This window comes from Aedes albopictus, chromosome 2 (assembly GCF_035046485.1).
Source record: "Aedes albopictus strain Foshan chromosome 2, AalbF5, whole genome shotgun sequence".
Lineage (NCBI taxonomy): Eukaryota > Metazoa > Arthropoda > Insecta > Diptera > Culicidae > Aedes > Aedes albopictus.
Genome location: NC_085137.1, coordinates 160,319,825 through 160,337,345, shown reverse-complemented (window position 1 = coordinate 160,337,345; position 17,521 = coordinate 160,319,825). Strand labels below are relative to the sequence as shown.

The following is a 17,521-nucleotide window of genomic DNA, read 5'->3' as shown; positions in this document are numbered from 1 at the left end:
GTAGTGCGCTGGACAGCGGACCTGGCCCTCTATCCAGCGCACTGTGCCCGACGTACGTCCGACACACGGTTTAGGAGAAACAAAGATTTTCGCGTGTCAAAAATTCCGATTTTCAACTGCACGAACAATACTCTTGGGGATCAAAAAAGGTTACTCATTTTATAAAATTCCAATTCCAACTCATCCTGGCGTAGAAATTGCCGCTTGTCAAATGAACGTTAAGGGAAAAGATCTTTGCGTAGCTTCCGTTTACATTCCTCCTAGACTAGGCTGGGATGATGATTGCACCCAGTTGCATCTTTTAAAAATCTGATGCTTTCAAAGCTTTTCGTAGGAATGGCACCTTAGATTTTTACCAAGAGTGCGCTAAACTCGAAAGACAACTGAATAACCTGCTGAAAGCGAAAAAGCGTAGTTATTGGCGACACTTTATTGAGGGTCTCTCAAGAGAAACTTCGATGACAACGCTTTGGAGAGTGGCTCGCAACATGCGAAACCGCTCTTCTTCTAATGACTAATGAGAGTGACGAATACTCCAACCGTTGGATATTCAACTTCGCAAAAAAAGGTCTGTCCACACTCCGTTCCTGCTAGATCGCCCTCTTGGGAAACTTCCTCAAGAGACGGTTCTCTGGACATGTCATTCTCCATGACGGAGTTCTCTATCGCTCTTCTTTCTGCAAACAATTCTACTCCGGGGCGCGATATGATCAAGTTCAATCTTCTTAAGAATCTCCCAGATATCGTGAAAAGACGATTACTAGACCTGTTCAACTCATTCATGGAGAACAACATTGTTCCGCCAGAATGCAGACAGGTAAAAGTAATAGCTATTCAAAAGCTCTGATCATAATTCTTACCGTCCAATGGCTATGTTGTCATGTTAAAGGAAATTATTAGAAAAAAATGATCCTATCACGACTTGTTCATTGGGTTGAATCGCAAAACCAGTTCTCAAATACACAATTCGGGTTTCTCAAGGGTAAAGGAACAAACGACTGTCTAGCGTTACTTTCATCGGATGTTCAACTGGCCTTTGCGGAAAAGGACCAATTGGCTTCAGTTGTCCTGGGCATTATGGGCGCTTTTGATTCAGTTTTCATAGGAATATTGTTAGAAAAACTGCATAATAGTGAACTACCAGGAACTTTAAACAATTTCTTGTATAATTTGTTGTCAGAAAAACATATGAGCATATGAGCTTCAATCTCGGACAACTGACAATCTCCACAATTAGCTACATAGGCCTACCCCAAGGCTCATGTTTAAGTCCCTTGTTTTATAATTTCTATGTGAAAGACATTGATAGCTGTCTGGAATGACAATGCACGCTAAGACAACTTGCAGATGATGCTGTAAATTCCTTAAATAATCTGTCCTCTTGGGCAAGAGATTTGGGGATCGAGTTTGCTTCGCATTAAACTCAAATCACGCATAAGCTGCTAGTACACAGGGTCAAATATTTGTCCAGGAACCAATGCTTAAACATCTTGTTTGACTCGACCGAATTTTCATTAGTGTCAAACTGATGTTGTTTCTTGAGTTCTTTCCATGTTAAATATTTGACCCTGTCTGTGTGCTTCAGGCCATAGACTGAGCTCGCGGTCTGCCTTTGAGGCGACCGTGTTGCCAGTTCTCTCGATGTTCCTGTGATAACAAACAGAATGTTCTTTCAAAGCTGTAGGTCGTATTTCTGAAGGAACATTCTTCAATAATCAAATATCTTCATCTGTCGAACTCATTTTATTCTTCATCAATTCAATGGTCTACATTAAAAAAGGCTAATTTCAAAAGTTCAATCGACGCAATCCAAGAATGTCCCTCCCACAGCGCAGTCTTAAGCCAGCATTTCGTACAGGTAGCTGGCGCACTCGTTCAGTTTGGCGAATCCGCTCACCTCGTGGCTAATGCTAACCAGAATCTTATCGATCAGTGCGCTATTGTTTCGTAAATGATTAACCACCAGCGAACCCTGCGGCGTGGACATCAGATTACCCAACGCCTGGTAGCCCCGGTAGATGGCCTCGTAATCGGTGGCCCAGTCCAGGAACTCGCTCACCGCATCCGAGAACACCTTGCAGAAATCCAGCGACGGCTTATCGAGCTGGGTCATCGTCAAGTTCAGATAGAAACTGGCCAGGGCGATCTGCAGGTTGGGGCTGCCCTTCCTGATCGGTGACAGCTTTTCGACGATCGGCCGAATGTGTTCCGTGACGATGGTCCGCCCAGCCGGATGCGAGATCATATTGACGAAGCAGCGTGTTCCCATCATTTGGTTTGCCGGCAGATGGTTGATGTGCTGCAGCAGGGTCTTCATGAAGTCACCCTCGAACAGTTCCTGGCATGCCTTGGGATCGCGCACCACCAGTCGAGTGATGTCCAGAACCGGGAAGAGGTTTTCCGTTGGCCAGTTGTAGAGATACTTGAGGGCAGTCAGGCAAACCGAGTTTTGCTCCGATACCTGGCTCACTTCTCCGACGTAACGAACAATGTCATCCAGAGTGTCGTCCGACATCTGCAGGCTTTTGTCTTCGATTTTTCCGTTGAACTCTCTAGAATGATATTTTTAGAAGTGACTGGTCAGTGATACAATGCCATTTTGGCTGGGAATTAGTCTAAGAGTAATGAACAGTTGATCACGGTAGAACTCCCCGTTTTAATCTATACTTACTTCAACTTCACCAGGACCTTCGAAAGGTCGGCCGTTTCCATTGTCACGAAATGCCGGTTGGGAAAATGTGTGTTCGTCTTCTTTACCTCGGTGGATCCGGTCGAGTAGCTCGAGCTACCCGTGAATGGATCTGCATTACCGGCACCTGTTCCGTTGCCGGCTACCACGCCGCCGACATTCGGAGTCTGCGTGGTGTAGCTAGAACCACCGGTAAATGGATCCGTATTGGCCACGTTGGGTTGGTAGCTGGTTCCCGACCCTGGGACGTAGCGAGCCGCTCCGGTGAATGGATCGTAGGAGCTTGAAGAAGTTGAGGAAGCCTGGACAGGAGTATTGTCGGAGTTTTTGATGATGAAGTTGGCCACTTGGTCTAGATAGGCCTGGGGGAGACTGTGCTTGTGGATGAACCGTTGGGCGACAAACCAGGGGTCTTCTCCCCGGTTATAGGGTAGCTTCAGGTTTGGGTCGTCGTCCGAGAGATTCACCGAGAATACATAATCATATTCACGTCCTTCGTAGAGCCTTTTTCCGGTGTCGCCACCGGTGGCCCCCATAACATCCCCAACGCATTCCCATTTGTTATTGCCCCACTGATAGCACAAGATTTTTCCATCAGCATGACGGACAATCCGGGTTTGGCCCTCACGACCCTCCGACAGCAACGATTCCGGCCCGGGCAGGTCATTCACGTTCATACCGCCGAGCTGTTTGGAAGACTCCTGAACTCTCACTTCAACGCTCAATTTGAACGCATCTTGAACATCTGAAGGGGCTTCCCGATCTTTGCTGGATGTGAAGACGCGTACCATCGCGTCACTTGACCCGGCCACAATGTCACCATTCCGAAGTGCCGCCACGGACCACACCGATTGGGCGGGCAACTGCAGTACTTCCCCCAAAGCTCCTTCCTTCAAACTCCACATTCGAATCGAGCTGTCCTCTCCGCCAGTGAAGAAAATGTCCTCTCCCCAGAAATCGCTCCGGCATATGCTGTAGATGTAGTTGGTGTGGCCATGGAATTCTTTGACGCAGTCGTACGTATCACTCCAGTGCCGAATAGTCGCATCGTTTGAACAGCTCAAGAAGCCACCACCAGGCAACGGACACAAGCCTCGGACGCAATCCTTGTGACCCTTCAACACCACCAGCTTCTCGCCTTTCTCGTTCCAAACAAAAATTGATTTGTCAGCCGATCCCGTAACGTACTTTCCCGATGACAATCTTCCCACGGCCCACACGGCAGCTTCGTGCCCTACCAAAGTCAAGCTAGTAAGCGACGAGCCAACATCCGTCCAGATCTTAGCGCTCTTGTCCCAACTTCCGGAAATCAACACATTGCCCGCATTTCCTTTGGCCAACGCACAAACCGTCGAAGTGTGCCCTTTGAGTACTACCAACGGTGCTAGCTTCGCTGCCGCCGGATACTTGTACACACAGATCGTCCCGTCGTTGCTCGCCGTGCAAATCCAGTCGTTCTCCTCGACCACCAAAACGGCCCCGATGTAATTCGTATGGTGAGTCAGCGTATCCGTTTCGCTGTACCGACCGTCGTCCAACAACGTCCACACCTTGGCCGTCTTATCGCGCGAGCCAGACACGATGAAGCCTTTCCCCTCGGCCACCGAGCGCACATCCAGCTTGTGTCCGACCAACTCGCTGGACAGCTTGAAATCCTCAATCTGAACCATGGCGCTATGCTCTTTGTTTTGAAGAAACTGTTGCCGAAACAGAAAACTAGAATTAACTTTTGCTAACATTAAAATAGACGCAGCAAACTGGAAAAACGTTAGCTCACCTTGCACTTTCGATGAAATTTCCACTAAAACACCGTTTTTTCGACTAAAAATTCACAAATTTGTGCAAAATCACCCGAGGAAGAGCTGACCGCAAACGTAAACGAGATTACAAACAACAGCAAACTGTCAAAAACGAAATGTCAAGATATTAAGGAGGGGTATGAAGGTGATTTTAGGGGAATTTGGGCAAAATAAAGTTACAAAAGTAGATTGACGAAAAATGATCGATTTTTCTCCTAATCGACCTGTGGAGACCAGAGATGGAAAATGATGAAGATTATTGCAGCCAGGGAGAATTATAGATAGAGTAAACTAGAAATCCTCTACATAGAGATGAGCGGAAGTTACATACGTCGATTCGGCAACGCTGTTTGTTTTGTTTACAACAGCTGCCAACACTTGCTACAAAGCTAGATGTTCAAACTTTGTGCGTGACTTCGTTGTGATTGAAGTTGTTTTGTTTACATTTTCTAATTATGGTAGAATTTTTTTTCAAAATTTTGTTGAAATAGCGGAGAAATCTAAGAAATCTGAAATTCAATGCAAAAGTGATGCGCTAATTATATCGGCAGAAGTGAAGCAAGAAGCGCAATGGAAGTTTTTTCGACAAGTGCAGCAACAAAAGTGTCGTCATAAGCATGAGCTTTTGAAAGCAGAATTAATAAATTTTTATCTTTTTATTAAACATACATTGCCGCCAATATCTCGATATTAAAAATAAATAATTTTAATTTATTTAGTTCCGATTATTGCAATACCGTTCAAATGACGACTTCCTACGAACGATAAGCATGTTCATTTGGCTCACACTTTGACAGTTCTCTCTGCATGATTGGCTCACAATGGCCGCCTCCGCAGATCTCTATAATGTAGGATTACTAGAGTAAACATAGATCCGCGGACACCGCTGACTAAAATGTTTCAAGCGTGTAAGTAGTAATTTTCAAAAGTGTGACGAATGAATATGACGTCATGCGTTCCATTGATGTTGTCCAAATCGTGACGTCATGCTCGTTTGGATACAGATTTTGACAGTTCGTTTGGATACAACGGATTCATCTTAGCGGATCTATGTTTACTCTACTATCTATAAGGAGAATAACAGGGTTATTCTCCCTGATTCCAGCTGAGCAGACACATCTATAAACAAACATACTCGTGAACAACAGGGGCCCGAGATTACTCGCAGTTCTATATTCGTGAGTAAACGAAGCTGGCAAGCACTCGCATGTGATTCGCGAAGCTTCGTGAGTTATTTGCATTTTGACGAAAAATGCATTTTAACCAGGCTTGACAGAAACTCCCTCGCGAGAAAATGAGGAAGCGATTTTGGACGATTTTCTGAGGAGTGAAAATAAAACTCAGAAATCACAACGCAAATCCTCAACAGCACCGAGCGCGAGCTTGCCGCGCAGCGAGGAGTTCGTCCAACACTCATAATTGCTTGTTGTGTTTCTCACGTCCACTCACACTCAAAAAGCTCTCGCGAGTTCCACTCCCATACAAAGAAAGACTCTCGAGGCGAAAATCGCACCCAAAAACCAAAAATAATCATCGGCTCTTTTTTCGTTCCCCTCTTCCTCGCTCAGTTTTTATTGCCTCTCTGTTTGGGGTTCGTTCGCTCCCTCGCGACGAGGCAAAAGCAAAACACCGCTCTAGAGCATGATGCAAAACTCTTTTGATTTCAAGGAATATTATCAAGCCTGAGCATAGGGAAGATTCATTTATTACATCCATCGTTTTTTGGGATTTCTAGACCCCCCCTCCTCCCTCTGTTACGCTATTTTCCTATACCTAATACACGTACTGTCACACTTTCTTAGACCCACCCCCTCCCCCCAAAATGTTGGACGTAATTTTTGAACGTTCCCTTAAAGCATTATTTTATGTTGGATAATCACTGGATTTGCTATTATAACCACAATAAAATGCACTTCCCGCACCTCCACTAGTTCTTCACGAATAAAAACTACCAATGTTTAGGGAACTCAAATGCATTGTCAATGGGGGAACCCAATTGATGTTGGCTGCAAACAATCCTATTGGGTGGGAATTACTTACCTTACCGATCACCCTAAGGCTGGAGTGGCCTCTGCTGTACATAGTAGCCATCTCCATTCCACTCGGTCCATGGCTGTTTGTCTTCAGTTACGCACTCTGCGTAGGGTCCGCAGATCGTCCTCCACTTGGTCGACCCACCTAGCTCGCTGCGCTCCACGTCTACTTGTACCGGTCGGATGACTCTCGAGAACCATTTTAGTCGGGTTGCTATTCGACATCCTGATGACGTGACCCGCCCATTGAAGCCTCCCGATTTTCGCGGTATGGACGATGGTTGGTTCTCTCAGCAGCTGATGCAGCTCGAGGTTCATTCGCCTTCTCCAAGTGCCGTCTTCCATCTGCACTCCGCCGTAGATGGTACGCAACACCTTCCGTTCGAAAACTCCAAGGGCGCGTTGGTCCTCTGCACGTAGGGTCCATGTTTCGTGCCCATAGAGGACGACCGGTTCAATCAGCGTTTTGTAGATAGTAAATTTCGTGTTACGGCGAACTTTATTCGATCGTAGAGTTTTGCGGAGTCCAAAGAAAGCACGATTTCCTGCCACAATGCGCCTCTGAATTTCTCTGCTGGTGTCGTTGTCGGCGGTCACCAGTGAGCCCAAGTACACGAATTCTTCAACCGCCTCGATTTCATCACCGTCGATATAAATTCGGGGTGGCGGGCGCGGTGATTCCTCCCTGGAGCCCTTTGCCATCATGTACTTTGTCTTCGACACATTAATGACTAATCCGATTCGCCTGGCTTCACTCTTTAGTCGAATGTACGTTTCCGCCATCGTCTCAAATTCACGAGCAATAATATTAATATCATCGGCGAAACTAAGCAGCTGAACGGAATTTGTGAAAATCGTTCCACTCGTGTTAATCCCAGCTCTCCTTTATTACACCCTCTAACGCAATGTTGAACAGCAAGCACGAAAGACCATCGCCATCACCTTGCCGTAACCCTCTGCGAGATTCGAAGGGACTCGAGAGTGTCCCTGATACTCGAACTACGCTTTTCAGCTTTGTATGTTATTGTCACTTTTAATATACCGCATTTAGTTCACCTGGACTGCGCACTGAGTTCAAAAACGTAAATAAAACTGCGCTATTGCATCAAATCGAATTGATGTCTTCGGCGCACTATTTCTTCGATGTATGCTGAATAAGTGCTCTGAAGACACCAAGTTGATTGGATGCAATCGCGCACTTCTATTTGCGTTTTCGCACTCGTGAAAACTAGTGCGATAGTCCAGTGGTGAACTAATTATTGTGGATTTACCGGCTACTTGTATTCTACCGGTTACTTGAGTAACCGTTACAAAGTAGCCGTTTTCATATAAAAATCAACTTGATTGTCAAAAAATGAATGTCGCTGAATAGCTAGTGGCAACGAGGAATAGCGCATACAATAAAAATGTTTAAAAACATTTTTAAGGACAAGGTATTTGGAGTACATTGCTCAAAATTTCTAGAGCACCGTTTTTTAGAACCGTTGAACGGATTTGGATTAAAATGCATCACGCTGTTGACAACCACTGAACAATTAGCGTGATGCATTTTCATCCAAATCCGTTCAACGGTTCAAAAAAACAGTGCTCTAGAAATTTTGAGCAATGTACTCCAAATACCTTGTCCTTAAGTTATTTTTTTTTATAAAACGGCTACTTTGGAGGCCATACTGAAGCGACCGGTAGAATACAAGTAGCCGCAGAGCCGGATTTACAAATGTGGGGGCCCGGGGCCACAGTGTTGTGGGGGCCCTCTTTTTAGAGGATTTTTTTTTTCATTGTAGAAAAATCCAGAAAATATGGAAAATTCTTCAAAAAATTGGGATTGTTATTGGAACCTAGCTTAAAAAGCGTAACTAGAAAAAAGGCATCCACTATAAACTAAGCATAACAGACATCCAGATATGAAAATCTAGTCTGAAGACGATTGTAAAAGAATTTTTTTTTAAGTAAATGATGCGTTACCCGAGAGTGTTCATAGTATTAGATTCCATTGATCAAGTCAAAATTCATGAGAAAGTCCTTTAAGAAATTTAAAAATAGATTTCATAGGAGACATTTTCGATAAATTTCAGATAAAATTTATAGCGTTATCTTTGGGGCCGTTATTGCAAAACCTTCAAATAGAATTTCTTGCGGAATCATTGATGAAATCTATAGAGTTGCTCACCGATTACCAGGTTTATTTTTTGTGGAACTTATGGTGAATATAGAACGAAGCCACACCTTGAATTTTCAAAAGCACAAATCTAAAGAACCAAATATCGCACAACGCTGAAAAGTTGATCGATTGATCAGCCGCTGGTGGTGACCAATCGATCAACTTTTCAGGGCAATCCATCATTTGGTTTTTCAGATTTGTACTCTTGAAATTTTTAACACTTGCGAAATTTCCATCGACCACGCTTTTAACGATCATTTTAAATTTTCATAGTTGTGGCTTTCACAACCAGATGTGCGCGCATCGTTTTTCTATGCGTTTGACGTTTCACACTAGCACCTTCTGTTGACGGTATTGCACAACACAGTGATTCGTGCAACTTTTCCACCAGGTGATGGTAGTGTGAACTGGGCGATGGATTTCCATGAAAATCGTTCAAGGTGTTACGTCTGTTTGTCTGTGTCTTCACTAATGTATACTATGTAACACATCTTAACTGAATACACCTTACAGTGTATTTCAGTCATCAACAATCATTAACGCAAACACAAGGCTGCGTAAGCGTATGCGCAGCATTGCAAGCAACACTGCTGTCATATGTACAAATTGAATAAATCGAGCTGTCTGGCTCTCTTCTACTTGAAACTTCAACCGATCAACAAGTGTATTTTGAGTCTCCAGAAATTCCCCTCCCAAAAGTGTGAATTGAAAAAGTAATCTAATTGCAAGTCGTCGTTCTTCGTTTGGTTCCTCCCAGTTGGCCGTACGGTAGTGAAATTCTCTGGTTCCGGATAACCAGACAGGAAAGTGGCGACGAGGTTAACTGGTGCGGCGGAGCGTTTTTTTTTCGGCGTACTCGGACGGCTACTCGGAGCAGCAACACCCCATCATCCGCGATCCACGCGGCGGCGGCGGCGCTGATAGGAAGTAATTACGGTGAGAACGACACGGTGCACAGCATAAATCCCGAGGTAATAAGGGAAAAAGTAAGGTGATAACGGGGGCAAAAAAGTGATTTTCGGTGAAAATTTTGTTAATTCCGGTGGTGTGAAAGGAGTGAAACGCCATTTGCTTTTGGTGGCGTAGGCTGTGTGAAAGCATAAAAGACAATTACCATTGTTGGTTTTCTTTTTATTTGCTATTTTCTTTTGTGAAACGCAACCATTTTGTTTTGACTTACTATTAACAGTGCTTTCTGTTCGTAAGTGGACTGTATTTTACGATTCTCGACATAGGCGGACCGACGACTTCCCGAAGAGACCACTTAACCAGGGAACCAGAACCGGAATTAAAACACCAGGCTTAACGTTTTTACACTCTATTTACATACTATTTACATGGTTTTACTTTGATTTGATTCGAATTCAGTTTCTAATTACTGCGACGACACACGTCTTAACACGTCGGACGTACGGCGATCAATAAAATTTGCCTGAGGATAGGAATTTTCCTCCTTTTGCGCCCACTCTTCCTTCGCGTGATCCTTTCGGGCGGTTGCGGTTGCTTGCATCACATGTTGTCTTTCGCGCAGCTGTGTGCTGCTGGAATCGCGCACCTCAGCAGGCTGCGGCTGAAGGTGCACGGAGAAAATTAATCATTCGTGGCGATCGGCCCGAACATCCTCCCCCGCGGGACCCTTGTTCTCGTTGGCCACACGGTTGTCCAGTATAGGTAGAGGGGCCAGTTTGTGGATCGGACGCTTCAGAATACCGGCCTTGGTTCGAACGTCCACCACACGGACCAATCCATCTGCTCCAGTGTAGGCTGCTTCGATTTTACCCAGCTTCCATTGTTGGGGCGGTAAGTTGTCATCCTTGATAACCACTACCGTACCAGGTAGAATGTTCTCCTTCTTCTTATTCCACTTCTGTCGTACCTGTAACTCCAGCAGGTACTCCTCGGACCAGCGCTTCCAGAACTCTTGACGCAGGCGCTGGACGTACTGCCATCTGGAAAGCCGATTTTCCGGGATTCCATCGTAACTGGGCTCCGGAATGGCAGTCAGAGGGCGATCGATCATGAAATGACCGGGAGTCAACGGCTTGAGCTCCGAGGGGTCCTCAGACGGAGCGTACAAAGGCCGAGAATTGAGCTGAGCTTCGATCTGGCAGAGCAAGGTCGAAAACTCGGACATCGTCAAGAGGCTTGACTGGCACTTCTTCTTCAGGATGGTCTTGACGCTCTTTACTCCTGCTTCCCAAATCCCACCCATGTGTGGGGCGTTCGGGGGAATCATCTTCCATTCGATCTGCCTGGTTTGGCAGAACTCGAAAATCTTGAGCTCGGTAGCTTCCTGCTTAAAAAGCCGATAGAGCTCGTTCAGCTCGTTGCGAGCACCGACAAAGTTTGTCCCATTGTCGGAGAATATTGTCCGTGCGGTTGAAACTTGGAATTTCCGACTAGCGGAGTTAGATTTTTCTCCAAATCCGTGCGTCGGACCTAACTTCGGAAGTGGTGCGCTGTATAGCGGACCAGGTTTACTATACAGCGCACCACTTCCGAAGTTAGGTCCGACGCACACATTTGAAGAAAAATCCAACTTCACTAGTCGAAAACTCCGATTTTCAACTAACTTGAGAATATCTGCTCAGGGACACCACGGCGAGAGACGAACCGTTGGAGGGCGGCAATAAACGCGTCGGCCGAGAGATCCTCAACTACCTCCAGATGTATGCCCTTGGTGACCATACACACGAACACGCTGACATATCCCTTTAGGGGAGACGCCTTTCTTCCTCGTTGCTTGATGAGCATGGGTCCCGCAAAGTCAACGCCAACCTTCACGAAAGCGGGAGCCTTGTCGCACCTTGCGATGGGAAGATCCCCCATGAACTGATTAGCACACGGAGGGTTGAGCCGGAAACACCGCACGCAATTTCGGGTCACCTTGCGTACAGTAGAACGAGCTCCTAGGATCCATAATTGCCGGCGGAGCTGTGCCAGCAGCGCCGACGGTCCGATGTGTAGATTCTCACGATGTACAGCTTGAATCAACCGTTCGACGGTTTCATCGTTCTTAGGTAAGATCCACTGATGCTTCACCCCGTACGGCAAACTTGAATGTCGCAGTCGTCCACCGACGCGAATCACTCCATCATCCAAAAAGGGGTTTAATGCTTTTAATCTTTTGCAGTACTCACCGGACTCCATAATGGCTACCTCCTTACCAAAGTGTAGTGATTGAACTACCCTGACGATGACCTTCAACGATTGGCACATTTCCAACACGGTGGGGAAACGCTCGGTGGTTCTTTTGTTGACTGCCTTCTCCTTAGCATTCCGGCAAAAACGCAAAACGTATGCCAGAACTCGCTGCAGCTTTCTGAAGGACTCGTACTTGTGCAACACAGGCAGCTTCTCCAATGTCACCACCGCTGAAGCTACAGTGGCCTGCCGCAACTCAGGAACATCTTCATCGGATAGTGGTTCAGGGACCACCACCTGATATTCTTCACTGCGCAGGAACAACGGACCATTCCACCAAAGATCGTTTTTCTGAAGAGCGTCGGCAGACTGGCCACGCGACACTACATCGGCTGGATTGTCCAGCGTATTTACATAGTTCCACTTGAATTCATTTCCGGTAGAGTTAATCTCACTTACCCGGTTACGCACAAACACTTCCAAATGTTCCGGGTTCTTCTCTAGCCAAGCTAGCACCACTTGATTGTCTGACCACAACGAAATGTCACGAAAGGGCAGCGCTAATGCTGCCAGCACTTTCTTCACCAATCGGTGCAGCAAAAGCGCTGCTAGAAGTTCCTTTCTCGGTATGGTCAACACTGTCTTCGGAACGATCTTTGATTTTGCGCACAGCAACCTCACTACTGCAGCTTGACCAGGTGCGATTGACCTGATGTACACACAGGCACCGTAGGCCTCCAAGGTTGCATCCCCAAATCCGTGCAACTCGAAGGCAATGGCTCCAGTGACCACGACGTGACGGGGAATCCGAAGGCTGGTAACACCTCTTAACGCATTCAGGAACTCTGTGCACTTTTTCTTCAGCTCTCCTGAGAGCTCTTGGTCCCATTTCAACTCTTCTTTCCAAATGCTCTTCATCAAAAGTTTACCGATAACGATGACCGGCGCCACAAGACCCAAGGGGTCGAACATTCTTGATATGAGCGACAGCACTTGCCGCTTTGTTGCACTATTTTCACACACTGTTGGAATGGAGATGAACTGCAGAGCGTCCAAAGTTGGGTTCCACATTAGTCCCAACGTTTTAATCACTTCACTTGAACCACTTTCGTCGATGCTGACCAGCTCGTCCCGATCGCTTTCCGGAATCCGCTCCAGCAACGTAGGATTATTGGAAGCCCACTTATGCAGATGGAATTCACCGGCCTTGAGCAGGCCAATCAACTGCACTTGAGCCTCGCTTGCTTCGTTCAGGTCGTCAAACCCAAACAATGCGTTGTCCACGTAGAAACTATTCTTCACGATGTCAGCAGCCACAGGATACTTGAAGCCTTCGTCGATAGCCAATTGCAAGAGTGCCCGCGTTGCCAAAAACGGGGCGGAAGCCGTTCCATAGGTGACTTTTGTCAGCTCTAGTACACGAAGCGGTTCGGAAGGAGTTTTCCTCCAGAACACACGAGTTAGCGGCGTATGCCGCCGATCGACGAAGACTTGTCTGTACATTTTGGCCACGTCAGTAGCCAACACATGGAGCGGGAGACGGAATCGAAGAGAGATGGACTGCAGATCGCTTTGAATGATGGCGCCAATCTTCATTACATCGTTGAGCGAGCGACCAGATACCTTCGCCGATGCATCGAACACCACACGGCACTTAGTGGTAGTATTCGATGGCCGCAGCACAGCATGATGAGGTAAGTACCACTTGATGATACCTGATGGATCTTCACTAACGTTCACTCCTTTGCAGTGCCCAAGACTCTCGTACTCGTCCATGAAATCCTGGTACTGCTTCTTCAGATCCGGATGTTGCGAAAGCTTTCGCTCCAGCGCGTGAAACCTTCTTAATGCAAGCGGCCTGGAATCTCCCAATTCGCTCACGGATTCCTTCAGCGGCAGCTCGACGATGTACCGCCCGGAAGCATCCCTACGATGAGTCGCTTTGAAGTGCTCCTCACACTCCTCTTCTTCGCTGCTACGCTCGACGACATCAGCGACATCTTCAACTTCCCAGAAGCGTTGAATGGACTGGCTTAATTCGTCCATCGTGACTGTGTGCGAATAAACTGCTCCATCAGATACCGCACCTTCTTCGAAGACTCCACCAACAACCCAACCAAATTGGGTCTCGCGAAGGACAGGAAGTTTGTCATCGAAAGTAATTTCTCCGGGTAGCAACAACTTTAGGAACCATTCGTTACCCAGAAGCATATCCACCTTGCTCGGATGGAAAAAGTTCGGATCGGCTAGATGAACACCAGCGGGAAGCTCCAACGCGCTGATATTGATAACCGATGATGGCAGATCTGATGTTACCTTGTCAGTTACCAGACACTTGACCTTGGCATGGAAATCCCTGTACCTCGACGAAAGATGCACCGTGCCACTGTTGGATGATTGGGTCTTCGTACTGTTGACCCCGAACATCGTGACGTTCGACGAATTCAACTTCAAGCCCAACTTATCTGCCACGGACTGCGTCACCAAATTGACTTGAGACCCACTGTCCAATAATACTCGGCACGGATGCGGCTGGTAGTTTTTGTCCATTACGTCCACTACCGCCGTGAGCAGCAGCACTTGCTGCGAGTGGGTGGCCACGCTGGAACACGTAGCTGTCGTCGACGTTGATGATGATGATGAACCTTCTTGCTCTGGAACTGGCGGCGGGGCCAACTTGCTGGGTTGATCTGCATCTTGCTTGGGCTTCTCCTCGGCGTGAAGGAGACTATGATGCCGACGCTTACACTTTTGGCAGGATTTGTCCGATGAACAGTCGGCGCTTCGATGGCCTCTTCGTAGGCAATTAAAGCACACGTTGCGCTCTCGCACCTTGACCAATCTTTGCGGAACAGGAAGAGCCTTGAAATCAGCGCACTGGTGATTGGCGTGTGCCTTTCCGCAAAAATCACACTTTGTTTCCTTCTCGCTTGACGAAACGACTTCTGCACCGACGGCTTGTTGGATGCAGACACGGACTTAATGGGAATCGATGATGACTTCTGGTTGCTGGCTTCAACCCTCTCCAGGATGAAGGTCTGCTCCTTCAGGAACGTCAGCATCTCGTCGTAATCGGGAAGCTCACCGTGCTTAATGGTGGACTCCCACATATGGCGCACGTCGTTGTGCAATGCTGCCGCCAGTAGATGAATCACGAAATCCTCACCTACTCCATCGAAATCTCGCTCCAGGAACTTGAGTCCTTCCACATGCTTGCTACACTCGTCGACCAGACTCCGCAGCTCCAAATGGCTCTTCTTCGTCATGCGCTTAAGATTCAGAAGACCATGAATATGAGAGTCGATAGCGTGACGTTTGTTCTCGAACCTCTCTTCCAGAATTTGCCACGCGTGGGCGTAGTTGCCTTCGTTGATCGTTTTGGCATCGATGAGACCGGCTGCACTACCGACCAGAGCCTTGTCCAGATGATACAGCTTGACTGCCGGCGGATCTGGACCCTTATCCACGAGATCCTTGAACATGGCCTTGAACTTTGGCCAGCTCTCATACCGACCGTCGAAAGTGGGAACCGGCATGCGAAGTGGTTGATGGATGACAACCGGTGCTTGCTGAACTTGTTGCGCCGCAGTCGTGGCAGCAGCTGCGGCTGCCGCGGTGGCTCTGACCTTGTTGAGCTGATCCTCCAACAGAATTGAAACGGTGTCGTGAAGGATATCGAACTCCTCGTACAGCTGCTCATGCTGTTCGTAGTCATCATCCGACACTTCGTTCACGATTTGATTGTGAGCATCTTCGTAGTCCTTATGGGCTGCTTCCACCTTCGCCATGTAGACTTTGATCTCAGCTTCCGTCAGCTGGACCACCTCCTCTTCATTTGGGCGAATAGTATTAAGGATACGCGTGAGCTTACTTTTGGCCGCGCCGCGGACACGGACGAGTCGTTGGATGTTTTCCATGGTGGCCAACTTTTCAGTCAACCTTAGCTTCTTCTTCTGCTTCTTGCTTAGCGGTGTGGTAGAATCCAGAGTAGACTGCCCAAGTGCAGAACTAGCTCCAGACGCCGCCGATTGCTGCTGCTGCAAATCACTTTTTTCCGGCATGCCACCGTGGACACCACTTCATGTCAAGCCCAGTGCTCGACGTTGGTTGGGAACACAACCAAGTCTATGCTCACGCAACCGGATTCCACTAACGGACACAGTGGCAGAACCGAAACACTAACTTCACAACAGCCAATTCACTTAACAGGGTTTAGCACCCCGGGAATTGAGCACTTAATTGCTCGCTTCAATCAATTTATTCGATGGACTAGACCATCAGCACTTTCCCAAAATGGCGCCCGCGCACTAACATTTGTTCTTCACAAAATGGTGACGTCGCACCAGCACTGTACTTCGACGGCGGCCATTTTGCTCACACCGAGAACGTTTGATTTTCCACGGATTTCCGACTTTTTCGGATTTTTGCTTCACTTCTTCACTTCCTGGTTCTTCATCCGGTTCCGGAACAGTCGGAAAGCCACTTCACTTTACACGATCCGGTTCGACTGGACCAAAATTTATGTTCGCAAGTGGACTGTATTTTACGATTCTCGACATAGGCGGACCGACGACTTCCCGAAGAGACCATTTAACTAGGGAACCAGAACCGGAATTAAAACACCAGGCTTAACGTTTTTACACTCTATTTACATACTATTTACATGGTTTTACTTTGATTTGATTCGAATTCAGTTTCTAATTACTGCGACGACACACGTCTTAACACGTCGGACGTACGGCGATCAATAAAATTTGCCTGAGGATAGGAATTTTCCTCCTTTTGCGCCCACTCTTCCTTCGCGTGATCCTTTCGGGCGGTTGCGGTTGCTTGCATCACATGTTGTCTTTCGCGCAGCTGTGTGCTGCTGGAATCGCGCACCTCAGCAGGCTGCGGCTGAAGGTGCACGGAGAAAATTAATCATTCGTGGCGATCGGCCCGAACACTTTCTTTCTTCTATTTTGGAGGAAAAATCCACAGCGAGCAGCAATCCGGTTGATTTCGGGTGCTGCAGGATCTTCGCTATACCTGACGAGTGGCTGGTGATTCCCTTCCCGCTGGGTGGCGGACGGTTTGTTTTCTCCCCCCGCTGAGTGTTGGACGATTCATTTTCTCTTCCCGCCGGGTGGCGATCATTATTGACCTCGCAGCACCAAATCGGAGTTCGCCAGTTGCACTAGCGAAGCGAAGTTTTCAGCGAACTTTCTGTCATTCCTCATCCGACCCGACATGCATCCCTGATGTGTTGGTGGTTAAGGTGAAACGGTACGCTAGCCGCTATTAATTAGAAAAATTGTTTCGCAAATGTCGATCGCTTGGTCGATCGGCTTTTTTTTTGCGAAAACGCAAACTGAAAAGTATTAATTTATTTAAAAATAGTAAGCGCACGGGTACAATAGGTTAGCAAGTTCGGAATTTTGTGTGAAATTAGTTTTTGTTTTCACCATGGAAAAATGCTTCTGACTACCATGTTGAGTTCGTATCATTTCCCCTTAAGTTCGCTAGTAATGCAGTGAAGTTTGAGCGATGCTCATTCTTCGGTTTTCTTCCAAATCCACAATACCTAGCCTGTAAATTGCGGTGAGCGTGACGTCGATCGATTTTTGCAAAATGGCGTATGTAGTGGCTCCAAATATTGAACCCTGCCGAAAAGGCCAATCTTTTGCGGGATGGATGCGTCGTTTAACGTTCCATT

General features: G+C 47.1%; 2 protein-coding genes across 4 annotated transcripts; both read right to left on the bottom strand.

Annotated features, from left to right (window-relative positions):
- Positions 1–1,724: 1,724 nt before the first annotated feature.
- Positions 1,725–4,620, bottom strand: LOC109414293 (phospholipase A-2-activating protein). 3 transcript variants are annotated; one of them, XM_019688107.3, is made up of 3 exons: positions 4,467–4,620; positions 2,672–4,386; positions 1,725–2,552 (listed from the first exon to the last, which is right to left on the bottom strand). In XM_019688107.3, exons 2-3 carry the CDS (start codon positions 4,357–4,359, stop codon positions 1,838–1,840), a joined length of 2,403 nt encoding a protein of 800 aa, XP_019543652.2. In that variant the 5' UTR covers positions 4,360–4,386; positions 4,467–4,620; the 3' UTR covers positions 1,725–1,837. The 3 variants fall into 3 exon arrangements, with proteins under 3 accessions (XP_019543652.2, XP_019543654.2, XP_019543653.2); XM_019688109.3 differs by having other exon boundaries at positions 2,672–4,415; positions 4,467–4,599; XM_019688108.3 differs by having other exon boundaries at positions 2,672–4,405; positions 4,467–4,580.
- A 5,437-nt stretch (positions 4,621–10,057) lies between these two features.
- Positions 10,058–15,887, bottom strand: LOC134286247 (uncharacterized). The gene is made up of 4 exons (XM_062847831.1): positions 14,778–15,887; positions 11,256–14,721; positions 10,301–11,067; positions 10,058–10,252 (listed from the first exon to the last, which is right to left on the bottom strand). The coding sequence occupies exons 1-4, from the start codon at positions 15,885–15,887 to the stop codon at positions 10,058–10,060; spliced, it is 5,538 nt and encodes a 1,845-aa protein (XP_062703815.1).
- Between the last annotated feature and the right edge of the window lie 1,634 nt (positions 15,888–17,521).